The following is an 18,679-nucleotide window of genomic DNA, read 5'->3' on the forward strand; positions in this document are numbered from 1 at the left end:
CGCGTAAATCTTGCAGGGGCATAAGCTCAGTTTCTCTCACACATCCTGTGCTGGAGCCTATCTAGAGAGCAATGTACGTGCAACATTATTAAAAAATACTAAGACCAAACGCAAAAAGTTTTTCGAAAAGGGTTTGCCTTATCGCTTTATGGACACGTATTTCTGTCTATCTTTTTTTAAAGATACTATCTTTACGAAGTCCATTCCATTCTAAAATACCTATTAATAAACCCAACATATGAGAGAGCCTACACATATGCAGAAGCCGGTATTACGTCGTATCTATTTTATATATTCATTACACCTACCTCACGTATAGAAACTTTAAGTGAGTAAAATTTTTTTATGAACAACAGCTAATGCTTCGGATAACACTTCGTAATGAGTCGAGTAATATGTTTAGTGTAACTGTACTTATTTTTGCGTCTTTTTATGAAAGAAATTATTTTGATTTCGCCCAGCACCCCCCTTTGACCCCCTTCGAATCATATGTTTTATTTATCAAGGCGAATATTCTGTTTTAATACTTTTTTCAGTAGCTAGTTAGATTATCTTTCATTTCTAATCTTTTTAGCTGGAGTTTTAGAACTGTCACTTGACTTCACAAGCATGAGCAAAGGGCTGATTCGTTGCCAGAAATCCCTTGGGCTAATTAAATTTGAATTTATGTAGCATCCGGAGAAATGTTATGTAAATTGTAACAAGCTTAGATCTAATGTCGATAATATGTTAGGCTTTATGTTGCAATCGACGGTCCAAGATTAGCATAGCTCTGCTGTAATAGACGATAGGAATATCGCAACCCTTCTGAAGTATACCGTACCGTAAAAAGTAACCGACCGAGAGTGTAAAATTCACCTAGGATTCATTATCCAGAAAGTGAAATATAACACATGATATCTGATAAAGAATATAATGTTTTAGAGTAAATTACACTATGGCCTTTCTTGAGTTTCATTTTTTTCTGCATCTAACCGATGTTACGAAAGGCAAATTGGACAAGGGCCGATGCATATACAGAGCGTCGATAGCTTGATTATATCTACCGCGTTTGGGGGTATTGATAAAGGCTAAGCTGATCCCAAAATGTTGGTTAAGGTTGCGCAAAAGTCAGCTGTCAAAAAAATTGTGCACCAAAAAATCTAGAGGTTCTCTTTGTTGGAAGAATGCACGGTGAATGTTTAGATACCAATCAAACGTACAGCAGTTATTTCGTTTTTAAGGTTTTCTTTGAGGCCAATACACGAATCGATCTCAAACGACGGGCCTTACACCAGGTATTTGTCACGGTTGTGTGGGATTTTAGCCAGAATTTTCCAACTGCAATACTTACTGAACTCATACGTTTCTCAATTTCTGGCTATAGGCCTGTAGTCATTTTAATGTAATTTTGACCCAAGAGGCCCATTTTAGTCTAACTTCGATTAAATAAAATACGCCTATAGCGTTCTAAAACGACATTTGTACATCATTTCGCACCTCAGTTCGAGCTTTTCCCCATTTGCCCGCTGCTCGTCTATGCGTCTCATTGCTTTGGTACGTGTCTCGATGGTCAAGATTTCAGTTAGCGGCAAATGAAAGCTTTTATCGTAAACTACCGTCTACCGCCTTCTCGCTCCTGCTGAAAGGAGCACCTCTTCAGGCAACTTCACACTGACGTCACAGGCACAGCTGATTTCGGTTTTCGTTTGCCGGCCGTGGCCGTTCCTTATCTTGTTGCTGACGGCCCAGGACCTATCATCAGGCAACAACCCTAAGGCTAACTTACGACCTGCTCAGCGACGTTAACCATACCGCTTCTCTGCAACAAACGACACCAACAGCAGGTAACCTTCTCCCAAACTCGCAGTCATTCCCTTCATCTACCTGTCATTCTTCAGTCCCCCTTACTGCTACTACCTCACCCAGCCTCATCAGCGCGGCAGCGTCATGTGTTTCCCTCACCCATACAGACGAAATCGGCCGCTTTCGTCAACGTGGATTTTAACGTAGTGTGTGAGACGGCATTAGATGCCATTGAGTACGTAGCCGTGCGGCAGCAGTAACGTCAAGAGCATAGCAAACCTACGCACGTATAGAAACTTTAAGTGAGTAAAATTTGTTATGAACAACATGCCATTAACATCAATACTTCCTTTTGCAATACTTAACTAGATCGTGCGGAAGAAGTCACCCGCTGATAGAGATTACGTTACGCGATTTTGTTTTGCTGGATAATCGATTTCCTCTATAATTGATATCGCTTTTACTTATTGTGACACGAATCTGCTGACGTGTGCTAGAACTGCGTTGTCTCGTCGCAAAAAAGCTGTCATAGGATTTGTTATAAACCTGTGAGAACTAGGTGTAACCCTGTAATTGACGATTTAGGTAGTGTTATCCGTCATTGATTCATTGTTGTTCTGCTGACAGATGCACACAAACTTGGCAGTCAGAGTCAAATATGGTTTTGAGAAAAGGAAAATTCGGCCTATTGGCATATGCTAGCATGAGCACGGCAACGACCGATTCCGTTCCCTGCAACGATATGCTGTGATTTTTTTTTAATATATGTAACTGACTTTATTCATAGGAACTTTGCAGTTTCGAATTATAATTTATTCTTTATTATTATTATAATTTATTTTTATTTAGAGGTAAAGAGAGTATGAAAAGTTTTTAAGAAAAGTTTAAACAGTTGAAGTTTTCAACATTCACAGAAATAGAAAAAAAAAACGAAGAACTTGTTGCATCGATGTATCTTTTATTGTTTGTGTTTATTTCATAATCTAATTAATGTATTTTGTACTTTTGGTTTTCACTTTTAATATATAAAGAAACTCAATATAGAAAGAAACTAAAAATAGAAATAGTTCATATTATTTTCAAAGAAGATGACCAAACAAGATGAGCTGTTTTATTCAAGACTATCGGCGTTAAAATCGGCCAGTTTTTAAATATTATGAAAAAATTGTGAAAGACCTATCTTTGAAATGGTCATAATTTTGCAGATTTAAATTATCAGCCAAGCACGATATCACTTACACATTTTGGATGGATAAAAATTTCTTGCTTTCGATCAAATAAATACACACCTTTATATTGAGTAGCCATCGGTAGAAAAAAACAATGTTCGAAGAACCATTTTGTAACAGATTGTTTTATGATGGATTTATAACTTCACTGGATTTACCATCCAAAAATCATAGTGAACGCGTGCAGCTGAGCGCGCTGATACTTCGGATAACACTTCGTAATGAGTCGAGTAATATGTTTAGTGTAACTGTACTTATTTTTGCGTCTTTTTATGAAAGAAATTATTTTGATTTCGCCCAGCACCCCCCTTTGACCCCCTTCGAATCATATGTTTTATTTATCAAGGCGAATATTCTGTTTTAATACTTTTTTCAGTAGCTAGTTAGATTATCTTTCATTTCTAATCTTTTTAGCTGGAGTTTTAGAACTGTCACTTGACTTCACAAGCATGAGCAAAGGGCTGATTCGTTGCCAGAAATCCCTTGGGCTCATTGAATTTGAATTAACAGTAGTGTGTGCGACGGCATTAGATGCCATTGAGTAGGTAGCCGTGCGGCAGCAGTTACGTCAAGAGTATAGCAAACCTGCTGAGGTGTCTATTTGTTGATCCGGTATGATCTGCTCAGATTAGTTGAGTTTTGTTTCCTTGTCGACGGCGGAATCATTTGCTTCCAGAGCGTTCTTACTTTGAGTACTTCGACGGAGCCTATCTCCGAATCTACTGTCTATAAAAGTATCAGAAAAACAGCGACCCAAAAACAAATAGGTCTGATTTGATAACCTCCTGCTTACTAAGCCAGCTTATTGAGCTCTGTGTTCGCACTCTGTGTGAAACCATTGTGTTCCAGCGGGTCCGGTCGCTTGTGTCCAGTATCGTAAATATAGCAAAATAGTATGGACGAGTAACCGGCTGGCTGGAAAAATTCGTTTCGAACAGTGGAAATTACTTCATCACTTTGGTTTACCTTCATCTAATTAACTGAAGACACTGACTTATGTAATTCTGTGCGCTGCTTGTCAGCCATAAATACCTTTTCATTTATTGTACGATTTTGTATTAATTACATTCGTCAGCAGTCGCGAACATTTGGACACGGTGAAGTCGAACGTTCAAAGACCTCCGTAGCCGTACAAGGTGCTCATTAGTAAGCTTGCACTGGGCCCTCCCACAGAGTATCGGGCTATAGTAAAATTTCTTGAGGAACACAGTGTAAGAAAAGTAGCGTGGTCTCATTTTTGTTCTACGCTGTAATTTCTCTTGCTTCGAGTCTGCTTTAAAAAATCGCCCCACAAAGCTCACAGCGACAATTGATGCTGAACATTGTGCCGACGCCAACAGCAGCGGTATCTTCAGGAAAAGACCCAGGAAAACGACAGTGACCAGAATTGAAAGTCAGGAGATAAGACAGCTAACTGCGCCATTGTAGCACAATTAGTGACGTGACTGCGATTTGGAGCGAGAAAGAGAAACCACAGGCAATCTGTCAAAACTGTAAGCTTAAATGTAGCTTCTTAGATGTTATCGGAGAAAAAAACGGTAATCTACTACTTTTTCGGCAACAATTAGGCCGTGCATTGCTAAGCTTTAATTTTGGACTTGATAATTTCTAAGCTATTTATATAGGTAGCTATTTTTCCAACAATACCGCCTTCCGCATGAACCATTTGTACAACAGACGAAAGCATACAAGCTTGTTCTACCTCTTTCGCGAAAGCACCCTTTGCCGTGCCTTCGATATGAGGTGCAAAAATAGGCCACGGGGAAGGACAATCGATTTTTGTGCACAACAGAGTGACTCAGCGAAGCGTTTTTGATATTACCTAAAATGTTCCTTGGACGGAAGCGGCCTGTAAGGCAGTCCTTTCGTAAAATGACTCTATAGCAATAGAGAGCTGGTTACTGCTTTGAAACTAGCCTAAGTTAAGCTACATAGTACCTTTTTTTTTTGGCTATTGCAAAACACCCCTAAAAAATAAGAAACCTAACTATATTGTAGTAAAACTTTTGAAAGATTTTGGAGAGGTTTCGATATTGTGAGAAGGTCTGATAAGACGTAATACAGTTAAGGCCATCCAATTTAGATAACTATATAGTCTCATATTTATATAGCTTAGATAGTAAATTTGATTTGTAGCTGTAGTTGGAATCATCAGTTTTCATTGTCAACAGTGTACGCTGAAGTGTGTTGATGTATTGAATCTATGTACACATGGAAAAGAGAAGGAACTTATTTGAAATACCTGTTTCTTTAGATTCGACGAAAACATTGAAATCTTATAGCTACTTTTATCCGGTATCAATACATCGTACCTATACTAAATTTAACGTAAGTTATTTTAATTCGCCTGCGAAGCACCGACTATTACCAAAATGTGCCTGTCAAATTTAGCGTCGTTCTGTAGAATCCCAACTGCACGCAAATAACGTCTACACCAATTATTTCTTAAATGAGTCATCTGCACGTATAGCCTCTATAGCGAATCACATCTGCTATCATGGAGTGGATATGTCTACACCCCACGCCTTCGACTTTAAAAATAAATGGGTTTTTTACATATCGTGTGGCTAGCAGATTGATTCGAATTCGTAATGTAAAAACGCGCCAGCAATTAATCTTCCAGACACACATATGTGTTAATCAAAGTATTCTTTATGCTTTACTTGGAAAAGTATTATTTTTCTAAGTTCCGAACTTACTCGGAACTGCTTTGTTCGTCGGACAAGCTGCTATCTATACCATTGCCTATACTAAACATTGCTTCTACATCCCTCACCGATAAAAATTTAAAGCTCATCAAGATGGGTAGTCTACCAGACGAGCTGCAGGGGGTACTGTTCTCAACAGTTGCAATCTGGAGGCAGTTAGCTCCCATCGGCTTCATGTTTTGCTCTTTCTTTCTTCGAAGTTGGGTCGACGGTCGACGCACAAAATGACCGAATTAGCATGTGCCGAGCGCTTGAGTTTGGAATGGGTGACCTGCCATCAGCAGACTTACCCCCCTAAAACCGGCAAATGCAACGCGCGGTCGTACTACCAGTTTGCAACGCGTTTGGCAATCGTTGATGTCACGAGCACGAGACACTAGCGCTGGCAGACGTCGGTGGACGAAGACGCCGTTGGACTCAAGTGCAAAACTCGCGAGTCCCCGCTGAATGGGGCCACTGCCCGTACATCTGGGTCCGTCTTGCCTGGGCCACGTAAACGAGGCTCGATTAGCTCTATGTCGTGAATGGTTCCACATATAAAGCGTTGGGCTTCTCGTCGCCGCTGTTGTCGTTACCGTTATGGCTTTTGACGTTGCTGCCACGGTGAGTCTTCTTTTAGCTAAGCTATTAAAACTAAACGGCTTTAGTTTTCCATGCTCAATCATTTTGAAGGTAGAAGCCGCACTACACTTGACTCATCCTAGCTGGCAGCTTTACGTTAGTTTAGTATCGCCCAAGACTAACTAAGTTGCTCTGTTTACCTGACTACTGCTGTCGAAACTATCTGGTGCTGATATACGGAAGCGGAATTCTATGCACCAAAGCTTAGTGGTTAGATAATGAGACACTCCAGTAGGGCTAGAGTATGAGGTCTGGTCTTGAGCACTTTTCTGGGAATAGTTTCGAACGATTTTTCCTCCAAGATGTGAAAACCACGAATCTGTTAGCCTAACAATTTTTCTGCTATTAGAAAAATGTCGTATGTTCTATAAGTAACGAGATGAAATAAACCGAATAAGAATTAAAGACATTTTTATTCAAGCGCTGTTGTTTTGCATCAAAAGTAAACAACTTTTCTATAGGCATATGTGTATCTAAACTGGTTCGTTAGAGTCTCTACTTTGCTTTTGACAGCGCTAATATTCCCCCTCTCCTGTTTATTTTTTCGAGACAACTTTTATTTGCTTCGAAATCCTGACCCAAATGAATTTGACTTTTCGAACACTTGAAACATTGCGAGAGATCTTAGTATAGTGATCTTCAGTTTACATCTATGCTTTCTATCTATTCACTACTCGTACGTCAAATAATGCTGACTAAAAGTCTGCAGTGACACAAACGACAACCTCGTTTAACGAACTGTTTGTGAAAGCTACCAGGTCGGCTGTCTGTCAGAAGACAATTCGTTTCAACTTCAGTTGTATGAAACCTTTTCCCCTCACCAAACTCAGCAGACAACATCTGTGTCATAATGGTATCATGCCGCAGCCCTCTGACCATCAGTGTTCTGACAGTGTGTATTAGAAAATACCACGTCTCGCCCGTAAAGGTCTTCGTTCTATAGCACAATGACCGACAGATCTATATTGTGACGGTTGGGAGGGGTCACTTTGCTTTCCAGCTCCAGTTATTTCGTCACATCATGCTAGAATGGTTAAGTTATTATTATCTGCTTAATAAGAGAAATAATAATAGTTATGGTACCAACACAGAGTGATCTAAAAATGTGGTACGTTTTGCAAAAGCTCCGCAAATTGACCAGATATTTTCAAATTGAGTTTCATTATTCTTGCGCGTTACTGTGTAATGTCAAGGTCGCTTTGTCTAACCAGACTATATATTCGAAAATATACTATGCACGCAAGTGAAACGCTATGGACGAAATAACGTTAGTAGCAGAAAGGAAATACGACTTCCCAGCGATTTCCATAGTCGTTGCACGTGACACTTACGGCACATACATGTAGATCTATAAGAAACCCCGTGCATCTGAAGTCCGTATCCATGTTTTCCATTATATTGAACTGTTTTGGTTAGGACTGTGCGACGTTTGATGGTCACAATTCCTGAGCTAAACGAGTGACACTGAATACTTTTCAGTATAACTTTAAGTGAATATCGGACATTATACTTTGCGCGATAGGGCGTACGGTCGGAAAGCTTCTCAATGCTTGCACGCGCACCATTTGCGTTATGACGCTAAATTTCACTATTTAAAACTTCAAGAAAGGTGTGTAAAGTGTTCTTATTATACCGGAACGCCTAGATACGGATGAGTGTGAGATGAGAACAAAAGTCATTGGCGATATATCAAGACCCTCGATCCTGGGCACCACTGGCGCAAGCTCGTGGTCCTACGCTGTTGTCAAATGACACTATGTACTGGCGATTGCTGGATCGTCCATCCACTAGTTTCTTAAAAAATTGAATATCAGTAAAATTGATTTTTATTATTGACAAATACATTTTGTAAAGGCTTATTTTAATACTTATAGCAATCTCTCATAGTTACACCGTACCCTGAGCAAAAATTTCTCCTTGGAAAAGCCACGGTCTGTCTAAGCCCTTTTCAAAGAATTTGCACAAACCCATTCAGATGTCGTTCATTCGTAACCGAATGTGTTGAACGAGTTCCCTGTTGAGTACGGTTTTGCTCGTTGTATGTATAACTGGTTATACATGCTTCAATTGGATCCGAACTAGAGGGTAAAAGGGACAAAATGGTAATCCTTGTCAGTGTAAAAGTACGATAAAAACTCTTCACACGCACCTTTGCTAATAACTATACTATGTAAGGGGTAATCCGAAAAACGTTAATTTTGCCCGACAAAGTTAACCGCATTTTATAAAAACTTTTAGTCTGATAAATGAGTCATAGCATCCGAGGTAGAATTTCCTTGTCGGTGTCTTTCGTTTTAAGATTGTATCTACTTAAATCTGACGCTAAAGACAAATAAATACAAACGTTTCAGCAAGTTTCAATGGACTTCCTTGTTGCAATCAAGTCGCCGCAAGTTAAAAAAAAAACCCACCATTTATGTTGGACATATTAACGAGTGCACTATTGCAGAATACATGTTACTGATATTCAAATTCAATGTTTAAAGTGGCGTGCTTACAGTTTGGTCTACTTTCTATTTTCTGAGATTCAGCACAATTTAAAACCAATCCAATTTAAGATCCCGCAACTTTAAATAGTCCATCCATTTTATGTAAACGGCTGTACAGTTTGACAGTATGGTGGTTTAGTAAATGTCGTACCCCTCAAATAGATATTGTTTTTGAAACCGATTCGCGTCTGTTGTACAGCCGGTGTTTGCTCTGCGTCTACCATAATCAAATGAATCTCATCACAGTAGCTATTATTAACAGAATTACAGAAACTACTTGACGTTAGGGTAACCAATATGTTCTAAATTAGAGTAGACTTTTTAGGCTAAAGGAAAAAAAATATGTAGAATGATTTTTCAGCTAGCTTTTTCAAGCTGAACTTTTCATGTTATGCGATCAATAGCAGGCCGTTTCACTAAGCTCTTCTCTGTAGTTTTATTACCTTGATGCCAGATAGGATGAATACGACAAATACATAATGTGGTAATTATTGAGTCCTTCAGATGAGTCGAAAGGTGTGCGATACGTGGTTTTACGCGATTCTTATCTGCTCTGTTGGAGTTTCGCTTTATTACTATTATCCTGAAGTCCAGAATCGTTTCCCGCAGGCGACCGCCATCCTCGAAATGCACTACAAAAAAATCACGAGTCAATTCGTGTCTTCAATGCAACGTAAGTGGCACGTTCAGTTTTATGTTCTAAATATTAAACAAATTACTTTGTGTTTGAATTATTCAAATATTACATATGTTTTAGACAAATTTTCTTCGAAGATATAGCATTACCAGTTTTCTATAGGTTCAGGGTTTGCTAAATGTCTTAGACAACGACCCAGCCTTCTATATAATGGAAATAGCGCAATATTTATCAAGAAGAGAATTCGTTCATGAGAAGAAGTTCATGCAGCATTAAAAAAAAATAGGTAATTTTATTTTAAATATTGCGTGAGGACCATGCACTTTTTAACTGTCATAAGATACTTTTTAAGATACCCGATTAAGATTTGGGTTTATTGCGCACTTGGGCACTCGTTTGACCATCTGGAGAGGTATACACAGCCCTGATTAAACCACTGCTTTTTCGGTTAATGTTTATTTTAGTTCGCTTATGGTTAGCCTCGCTCTCTTGTACATATTAATCCTCACTAGCGCACGTTGATCGTAGGTTATGACAGTTCGAAAGCTGAGAGGTGGACGGGAGACCCGCGTGCTAAAAACCTGCCAAAATGATATACCTAAGGGAACTTTATATATATATATATATATATATATATATATAAATTATATAAAAACTGTTTCCTTGGTATTTTGGCAAATAAGGCCTTATGTCATTTCAACTTGAATTCGATGATTTAAATGTTAATGCTGCAAATTCGCAGCTTCTCTTCGATAGTGTGTGTCTCGGACATGAACGGCCATCGCTGCAACTTGATGGAATCAATGGAAATATTTTATTAAAAGATCTTCTTACAATCGTCTAGTACCTGATGACCAAATATGCATTGCAGCGCTTCCGCTCGTCCGGTGTATTCGATAGCCAAGCCACAGCCTATCATAGAAGGCGCATTGCCAACGGTTGCGGTCTAGTGTTCGATACGCGTTAGCTATACTTCCCGACCTTGCAATAGCGGCGTGACACCATCGCGTTAATGCCGATCGTCAGTGAGACTGCTGCGGACGCCAGCTACGCGGCACCATTTCCGGCACGACTGCATGCCCTTTACATCGATTCGGTACCTGAAGTGCTTAATGATGTCTGGCGACAAAGCATGCTGCTGTTCCATTAGTTGATAGCAGGATAAAAGATACGATGAGGACTGGATAAGTCTGACTAGAAGAACGAGTTGACGATGCCTTGCTTCTGAAACGTTGCGCTATGTTGCTCACCCGAGTACCTTCACCGCTCCATCAGTCCAATAGACGGACAGGTAAATAATCTTCGTCGGCCTTTGGCCTTCAACGGCCGCTCGTATCCGAGATGCATTATCCATTTTAGACCACGCTTTTTAGTAATGAAAGTTCAACGGGCTCCAGAACTCGCTGTGCGGCCAGCTGACCGGCCTTATTTCTACTTAGGTCAGGTGTTAGCCAGTTCAACGTCGTCTTCTCTGTACATACAAAGAACGCTTTCATTTTAACATTTATCGACTGATTTTCGCCGCCGCATTTTATGAATGGCTCTGTATACTAAATGAAAGAGGGGAAAAAATTGATATATGAGTAATACACGTTTAGTGCAGCCTAAGATGTTCCTCTTCCGAAGAAGACTCCTGGCATCCGTGTCGCCGTTGTATGCAGAGATGACGATATGCTTCTACGGAACGCATAAATGAAGAGAATGGTCTGCCCGACGCGAACGACCAACCGTTAGTCACGATCTTCATTTCATTTCGTCTTAAATTATCTTCTAAACATTAAAACACTTTATTGTCGCATTTTGTGCCGTCGTTGCCAGCGTTGACGAAAGTAAATTTTTTACAACTTCACAGATCGACCGAGTTGCCGCATCCTGATCTCTGAAATGATGGCTCCTACGATCGTGCTGAGCATCGGACTTGAACCAATACAAATGCCGCGATTTTGCATGTTTAGTGAAACTGGAAAACATGAATACAGACAGGAAACTGACATGTGCAATCCACTGCAAAAAAATGCACAGTCATGAGTACGCGGCAGGGTCACATAGCAGTTAGTCATCAATACGCTTCTGGAATCCAATTCACGCTTTTTAATATAATGCTCATGCATATGTTGCTTATAATTTATATACTAACAAACAATATGTGCAATGTACCTGTGTACACAGTATATCAATGGGAGATGGCCTGAGGGCTCAAGTTTGAATTGGTCCATCTTCAGAACCTACAACCTGTAGGTTAAATTTTTTTCCATCGAAGCACATTATCATTACAGAAATAAACGTTCCTCGTGTATATATATACACATATATACTTCGGCTTACCTATCATATTTCAAATGATTTCCTTATTTATAGTTTTCTTTGTGTGAAGTGTGCGAGCCTTTCGCGGTCAAGTTCCAAGCTTGCTCGCTGCATGGCGCCAGCGTTTGCTTGTATATGGTATCGGTACAACTGTTTATAATTAGCGATTGTGAATATTGGAGTGATATCACAAACTGGATGCCCCACGAGTATAAGCTCGGAATCTTACAGTTAACCAAATAGCGTATATATGCCTATGCTGTTAATATGGGATTAACTTTTATCGAATGTTTCGAATCGTTTAGGATAGGTTGTCGTTAAAAGGATATTATAAGGAAATGTATCGCAATTTATCTGTCTGTTCAGAAGGAATATTATTTATTTAGTCTTTCAGAATAACACGAATGAATGGTTTTTTCACATGGCCTCATTGACACAATACGTTGCATTATTATACAGCTCCTTCGGGAAGATGCACGCAAACCATCCATAAGACAACAACAGACCCTGTTAGGTGTGTAAATTCACCATAAATGCACCCTGTGACAACGACAGCTGAAAATGGCAGCAACGTGCAGGCCTGTGTAATAGCTAGAGTATTACTGAATTTGCCTGAATCGACAAAACGTATATTCTCATTACTTTCAGGCCAACTGCTGCCATTGCTATGGCCGTCGTGTTCACAAGCATTAAAGTATTATTGTCTGAATTTCTAGCAGCTTACCCATAATAGCCTTCTAATTATCCACTACCAATAATCCGTTGACGAACCGCCTGATGATATACATATCTAAAGCTACGCAACCTAACAAACGTGTACGTTAAGCTATTTAAGCGTTAAGCGATGAAATATCAATAAACGCGCGAGTATTTCTTCGTTGATGAAAATTAAAGGAGCTTCGTGTGTTTGCGTCTTCAGGCTACTTTAGACCTATGCCCTTTTCATGCAGCAACATAAACGCAAACGGCACAAACTGTGAGAGGCAATTAAGTACTGTTAGAATTTGACAGGTCGTCTGTTCAACCGAAGGGCTCTCCATTCAGGAGGTTCCCATCGTCATCTAGAATGCCTTTCAAAGAGGCTACGGTACACCTTATGTAAATGACCCAAGGCAAGATATCTGCAGTAGTAATTCGTGAAATTCGCTGGTTACTAACCAGTTCAGGGAATCATAAAAGATCTTAATGGGGGCGTACCTAGTTGGTTGTCTCATTAGAGCGAATTATACAGCACTTTTGTTTGATATGCCTGGGTCTTTACAGGGCCTCTCAGGATACTCAGTCCCAATGGTTCTCTGACACACATTGTGGTCCTACCATTCTTGTCGCTTGAAGGTCGATCAGGCATAACGATACGTCTGTCTTGTGGAATAAAGCCTACAATTAATTTTCGCATTATTAAATTAAATTATAAATAAAAATTTTAAAAGTTAAAATTCGCATCATCCCGAAAGTCTGTCCACCAACTTAATAATAGCCAGATTTGGGCCAGTCAAATATTCCTAATCGTCCTTAACCCTGCCTGAGTATTATTTATGGTCAGCTTGTACCTGAATTCTCACAATTATTAAACAACAACGCCCAGTAACCTACGCATCTTTAGCTCACCAACTTCTTTGAGTTGGAAGTCATTCAAGCAGATCTCGGTTTCCTGCAGTTACAAAACGCAGTTTATGCCCACTCTTTACATTTACGTCCCATTTGTTGAGTTGCCATGTGTGCCTTATTGATTTCAGTGAAGCGAAGATGGGGTTCAGCCCACATCCAAGCTAAACACACCGGAAAGAAAAGCTCGAACGGTTGGTTAATGAAGGATACGGGATAAAGACGATCAGGAATTGCTTAGGTCGACTAACGTTAGAACTGTCAATGATGGTCATGACAAAATTTACTGTAGTCTTTCTTTAGTTATGTAAGAGATCATTTACCGACCATATTCTACCTTTTACAAAGCTATATAAGTCGGGCTTATTCAGGAAGGTTGTCGTTATTTTTAGAAGCATAGCTCTAGCTACAAAAGGAAGAATATCATTGGTATAACCAGCATGCTGTTTTAGTTGCGGTCATTGAAATACAAATTTTAAAAACATTATCGAAGTTTCGGTTAAACACTAAAATTAATGAACTGGCTCTCACTTAGCTCTATCTGATTAGCGAAATATTGCAATTAATTAGGTTATTATAAAACTTATAAAATAAACTCTGAGAGTACAACATGGTAGAGCTAGAGGCCATCCCTAAGTTATGCAGAGATAATTTTTCAATCACTTAAAAGCAAATCAATGGAATCAGATTTCTGTAAAAGCCGATATGCGACCATCATATGAAACTAGCTTAAATACTTCTGAACTGAAAAGTATAATATTTAGAATGAAAATGACAGTTTTTAGGGACTTGTATTTAGACACCGCAGAAAACCAATGTATAAGGCTGCAAAATAATGCTACATACGAGTATACGTGGTTTTCAGCGTATGTTCCACTCCTAAGATCAATCAGCCTGCCTCCAGGAATGTTCAACGCGGACACCTTGGCCCGCTATGACGGCAAAACGGGATCAAAGGGACTTTACCTAGCTCTTCTTGGGAAGGTAATTTAAGTATAAATAACGCGTAGCGACAAAACATCTGAAAAAAAGCAAGCTTCGTGTAATTTTGTCTTTTCTAAATACGTGAAGTTCGTACTAATTGTGCCTCTACAGCTTCTTTTTTTATCAGTCAACCCGTTTTACTTTAACGGTATCTTGTGAAACAGAACCGTCCTTTGTTCGGCAAGGACCTTTTATAAGCAAGTTTACCGTGATTTGTGGAAAAATATCCCAAAAAGGCAATCAAATTTTTCCAGGTGTACGACGTGGAGAAAGGCGCGAAGTACTACAGGGAAGGAGGCAGTTATTCGTTCTTTGCTGGTAACTACCGGGCTGCTATATTGTATCTCCTATTAAACACGCTATAATCAAGGCACTTCCAGCTTTTTCTCTTGCCGTTTCTATGTAACGTGGTGCTATTTTTCTTACTGAAAATGAATTCGTCCTACTTTTACAACCCTATTAACATTGAGCTTACCGACACATCTTGTATAGCTATTGCTACCGTGCTGAATCAAATTGACTAATAGTGCCAAGTCTAGTCTTAATATCTGTACCCTATACCTGTGGTCTGTCAGGTGTAGATACTAATAAAAACAGCTGACAAGTTTACAGGTACAAAGCCTCATCGGTTTCCCGTCGTTATTTGGTTGCCATCTTTATAGGCAAATAGGCACGGTTCAAAAATGCTAATTTCTAAGTTTGGAAATACAGGCAATGCATATAATTGTACGCTTCTCAGTACACAACATCGTATTTTAGTTAGTAACTATGTTTTTATTTAAGCTAGCCTGCTTGTTTCTGGTTGACCTAATTTTCATAACTATAGATACTCCGGCTATAAATAATAATCAACGTGCGTCATTACAGGCAAAGACGCTTCGCGGGCGTATATCACGGGTGACTTCTCTGACACTGGTCTGACAGATGACTTAACAGGTCTTTCGGAAGAGTCCGTGGCTGGCTTGGCAAACTGGATAGAGATGTATCATAAAGACTACCCCTATATGGGAAAGCTTGTTGGAAGGTGAACACAGCTTTCAGTTACCTATTTATTGTGACTATATGAAGGATTATTTATTCTAATTGCAACTTCTTTGCTAGTGGATGTCCTAGTAATGTCCCTAAAAATTGGTCAACCTTATAAACTTAGCAACAACCTTTAATATGGATTTATCGTGTGAGTTTTGTAGGTATTACACGATAACCGGAGAGAAAACCGCCGAACTGCGGCGAATTGAGGAACTGTTGTCTAGGGCTCAGGCCGTTAAGGACAAAGAAGATGAACAGAAAAAGATGTTCCCGCCCTGCAATTCAGAATTTAACACTAAAACAGGACATCGCGTCTGGTGCAGTAATCAAAGGTACCTCGTATACGCCATAACCACACCTCGTTAGCAGAAGACCTCGGCCACAAATATCTACTCATTCGGTTAGATATTGTTGACGAATTTTTGTCGTCATAAGCTAAGTGCTTTGTATTTTAACTTACACATAACGAACCGTGAACTGATACGCACCTTCTGATCTAACATATCTGTTTATAAATCCTGCCCGATTACTTCCCCCTCACAGCGGAGGTATTGAGCGATCGTGGGATGGAGTTCCCCGCAGATTTCATCCCCCTGGAATGAGTCAAGAAAGATGCGTCTGCGTCCGAACTACAGGTAAAAAATGTTTCAAAAAATTGCAAGTTGCACGAAATACAGCATTTCTTTTATGTTTGACGGTTTCTCAGAATCGAAATTATCTTATGTCAAAGCTCAGAAAGGGTATTGGGCACAGCGCTAGCGCCCAACGTTCAGTACTTAGCGCAGTTTTGGCGTATTTGAATCAACCAATCGTAATCACTGTAAAACATCTTCACATAGATCATACGTTTTATACATCCTTTTTGTGCAGGCGCTCCGTATGACAATCCGTCGGCTACAACGAATAATGGTGACCTGTCAAATCCTAACCTTAAGGAGTACCCCAATTGTGAACCGTCATCTAAAAGCTGCAAACTCAAGTAGTCTTCAACGTGGTGATATCCAGAGTGACCTCTGTACAGGGCAAAACGTTCATCAAGGCCGAAGGCATTCTTTTTCGAAGAAAAGAAAAAAACATTCGTAACACATTAAAACCGTACAACGCCAACCTCATCCCTACATATTAATGCGTCTTGTTGATACGGTATTGAAGATATATGAAATATGTGAGTTTAATTTGATTCATAATTGAAACCAACCGTATGCAATCAATGTGCGTCGCCTTTCCCATAGAATATATTTAAAAACCTATCTTACTAGAAACCTTCACAAACGTAAGGTTTATAACTGCGGTGATATAAGCAGTATGAAAGTGAAGATCGTTTGATAATTTATGCAAAGCATAGAGAAATAGTCGAAAGTTTTCTATGAGTTCCATTGTGCCACAGTGTATGCTTATATAATAGCAAAGCAAGAGTTCGTTTACCAAAACGTGTTTTTGTCTTTTGGCAGTAAGAAACATCGTCTTGATGAAAGTCAAACGACCAACTTGTTAAGCAGGTTGAACTTCAGCGTATGCCAATGGAATCTTGTTAAGAGATACTGCCCCAACGAAATTCTAAAGCTGAATGCAATTTTCTACTCTGATTGCGAATGCAAGTAACTCAGAATTGATAGCTATATAGTACATACAGCTATCAATTCAAGGATGAGATCATGAGCAAACCGGCACGACCATAGCGTCCTGCAACATTATGTACCCTACTAAGATGCTGAAAACTCTTTTGCTGAGGAAATATCACATGGCTAGCGTTTTTAATGACCAATTCTAAACTTAATGAGCCTGTTTATCGCAATTCCCTGAAAATCATACTGGGTCATTTCAGCCGAAATTAATTAAAATATTTAGATGACGGTTCTTTCAGTACACCGACCGGTTAAGTCGTTTTTTATATGCTTTCATTTTCGCCTCAAAAGGTAAATGATGAATGTGAACAAGATGCTAAATTTAACCTATGCAAATGACTATATAGATAGTAAAATAAACTCAAATATAATAAAATTGATATTTATTAAGTTAAACAAAATGGACAGGTGTTTTTTTTCAAGTGAGTTTTTCTACTTCCACGAATTTCACTTTCCTGCGAAGGCACCTGGTGGCACCTTACTTTGCAGTAATCTTCAGTAGCTTGGACCCAATAACAATAATAACAGCTGGAGAGTTGACCGGTAGCTCTTCCAAAAGTGTAGGGAATTTTGCTGGCGTTTTTTTACCAGTGTTTAAAAATATCTTCGAGTAGCACGTACTTAGCCTTTATTACAGTACCTCGGCAACGTTGATGATTGCCTGATGTAGATTCTACCATCTATATGGCGGATAAATGTGCAAGCAAGACATTTGCCTTTCTTTTATAACCTGCTTGCAAAGTATCATTTAGCCTTTTGGAACAACATGTTTATGCTTTACTTAAATCCTTTTCTACACACGGTTAAATTTATTTAAAAGACTCATACTGTACGATTTTATTTTCCCAGAGAGTTCTTTTATATCTTATAATTTCTATATAATTTACAGTTTTATACGGGATATGTTACCGTAGACACGATCCGCTTTGAGTAAAGTTCCGAAGTTAACGCTCGAATGAACTAAAGTGATGTTTGCTTTACAGTGTTTATCACAAATAAAAAAAACTACCAAGGTGAATACATGACCAATATGATTCCTGCTGCAGTGAACGGCCGACATAGAAAAGATTCCACCTGGCTGACCGGAGTAGCGCAGAATTAATCCAAGGTTTATGAAGGTCGGCAAAGGCGTTAGATTATCTTTTCTGCTAAATTACAGCCTATATATCATGCTAACAATTATTGGTCACTAGATCTATAGGAAAGCAAGGGGACTCTAGGGCAGTCCACGAATGTTTAGAATTATTAAACGTAATCATCACCATTATTAAATCTGTGAGTGAAACAAAATTATGTGGTCATCGGAAGTGATTTGATTTCCGGATTATGTCTTGTTGAAAAGTAGTTGTAAAAGCTGCGGATAACGTATGAGCTATCCCGACGCGAGCGAACGCATTTAATCGGCTGCTTAAAACCGGGCTAAAGTCTTAAAAATAGTTCTATGCACTCAAGCAGGTATTGTTAGATTGTTCGGTCAACATCCTTGAAACACAGTCGAGCTTTTGACTCTAGAAAATCACCTCGTCTATCCCTAAACAACGGTCTTGTTAATTCGCACCTATCAACATTCATGTATGCAGAATAAGCATGTCAATAAGGCAAAGTTGCAAAGCAACCTGCTTTACAACAAACACGTGATTTTCAATAGCAGCGTTTTCATTAA

General features: G+C 39.2%; 1 protein-coding gene across 8 annotated transcripts; it reads left to right on the top strand.

The window, feature by feature from the left end:
• The first annotated feature begins 1,931 nt into the window (after positions 1-1,931).
• Positions 1,932-17,417, top strand: LOC111253293 (neuferricin). 8 transcript variants are annotated; one of them, XM_022812475.2, is made up of 8 exons: positions 1,932-2,087; positions 9,337-9,505; positions 14,244-14,362; positions 14,617-14,680; positions 15,230-15,386; positions 15,553-15,723; positions 15,935-16,026; positions 16,262-17,417. In XM_022812475.2, exons 2-8 carry the CDS (start codon positions 9,337-9,339, stop codon positions 16,372-16,374), a joined length of 885 nt encoding a protein of 294 aa, XP_022668210.1. In that variant the 5' UTR covers positions 1,932-2,087; the 3' UTR covers positions 16,375-17,417. The 8 variants fall into 8 exon arrangements, with proteins under 8 accessions (XP_022668210.1, XP_022668212.1, XP_022668218.1 ...); XM_022812477.2 differs by having other exon boundaries at positions 1,940-2,087; positions 9,329-9,505; XM_022812483.2 differs by having other exon boundaries at positions 1,992-2,087; positions 9,442-9,505.
• The last annotated feature ends 1,262 nt before the right edge of the window (positions 17,418-18,679 follow it).

Source organism: Varroa destructor, unplaced genomic scaffold (assembly GCF_002443255.2).
Source record: "Varroa destructor unplaced genomic scaffold, Vdes_3.0 BEIS01000006.1, whole genome shotgun sequence".
Taxonomy (NCBI): domain Eukaryota; kingdom Metazoa; phylum Arthropoda; class Arachnida; order Mesostigmata; family Varroidae; genus Varroa; species Varroa destructor.

Excerpts from the sequence above, each read along its gene's own strand:
- LOC111253293 (XM_022812474.2), top strand. The coding sequence starts at position 6,302 with ATGGCTTTTGACGTTGCTGCCACG. Across the intron at positions 6,326-9,336 it reads CTTTTGACGTTGCTGCCACG|ATGAGTCGAAAGGTGTGCGA; the intron begins GTGAGTCTTCTT and ends TGAGTCCTTCAG. Across the intron at positions 15,724-15,934 it reads GTCTGGTGCAGTAATCAAAG|CGGAGGTATTGAGCGATCGT; the intron begins GTACCTCGTATA and ends TCCCCCTCACAG.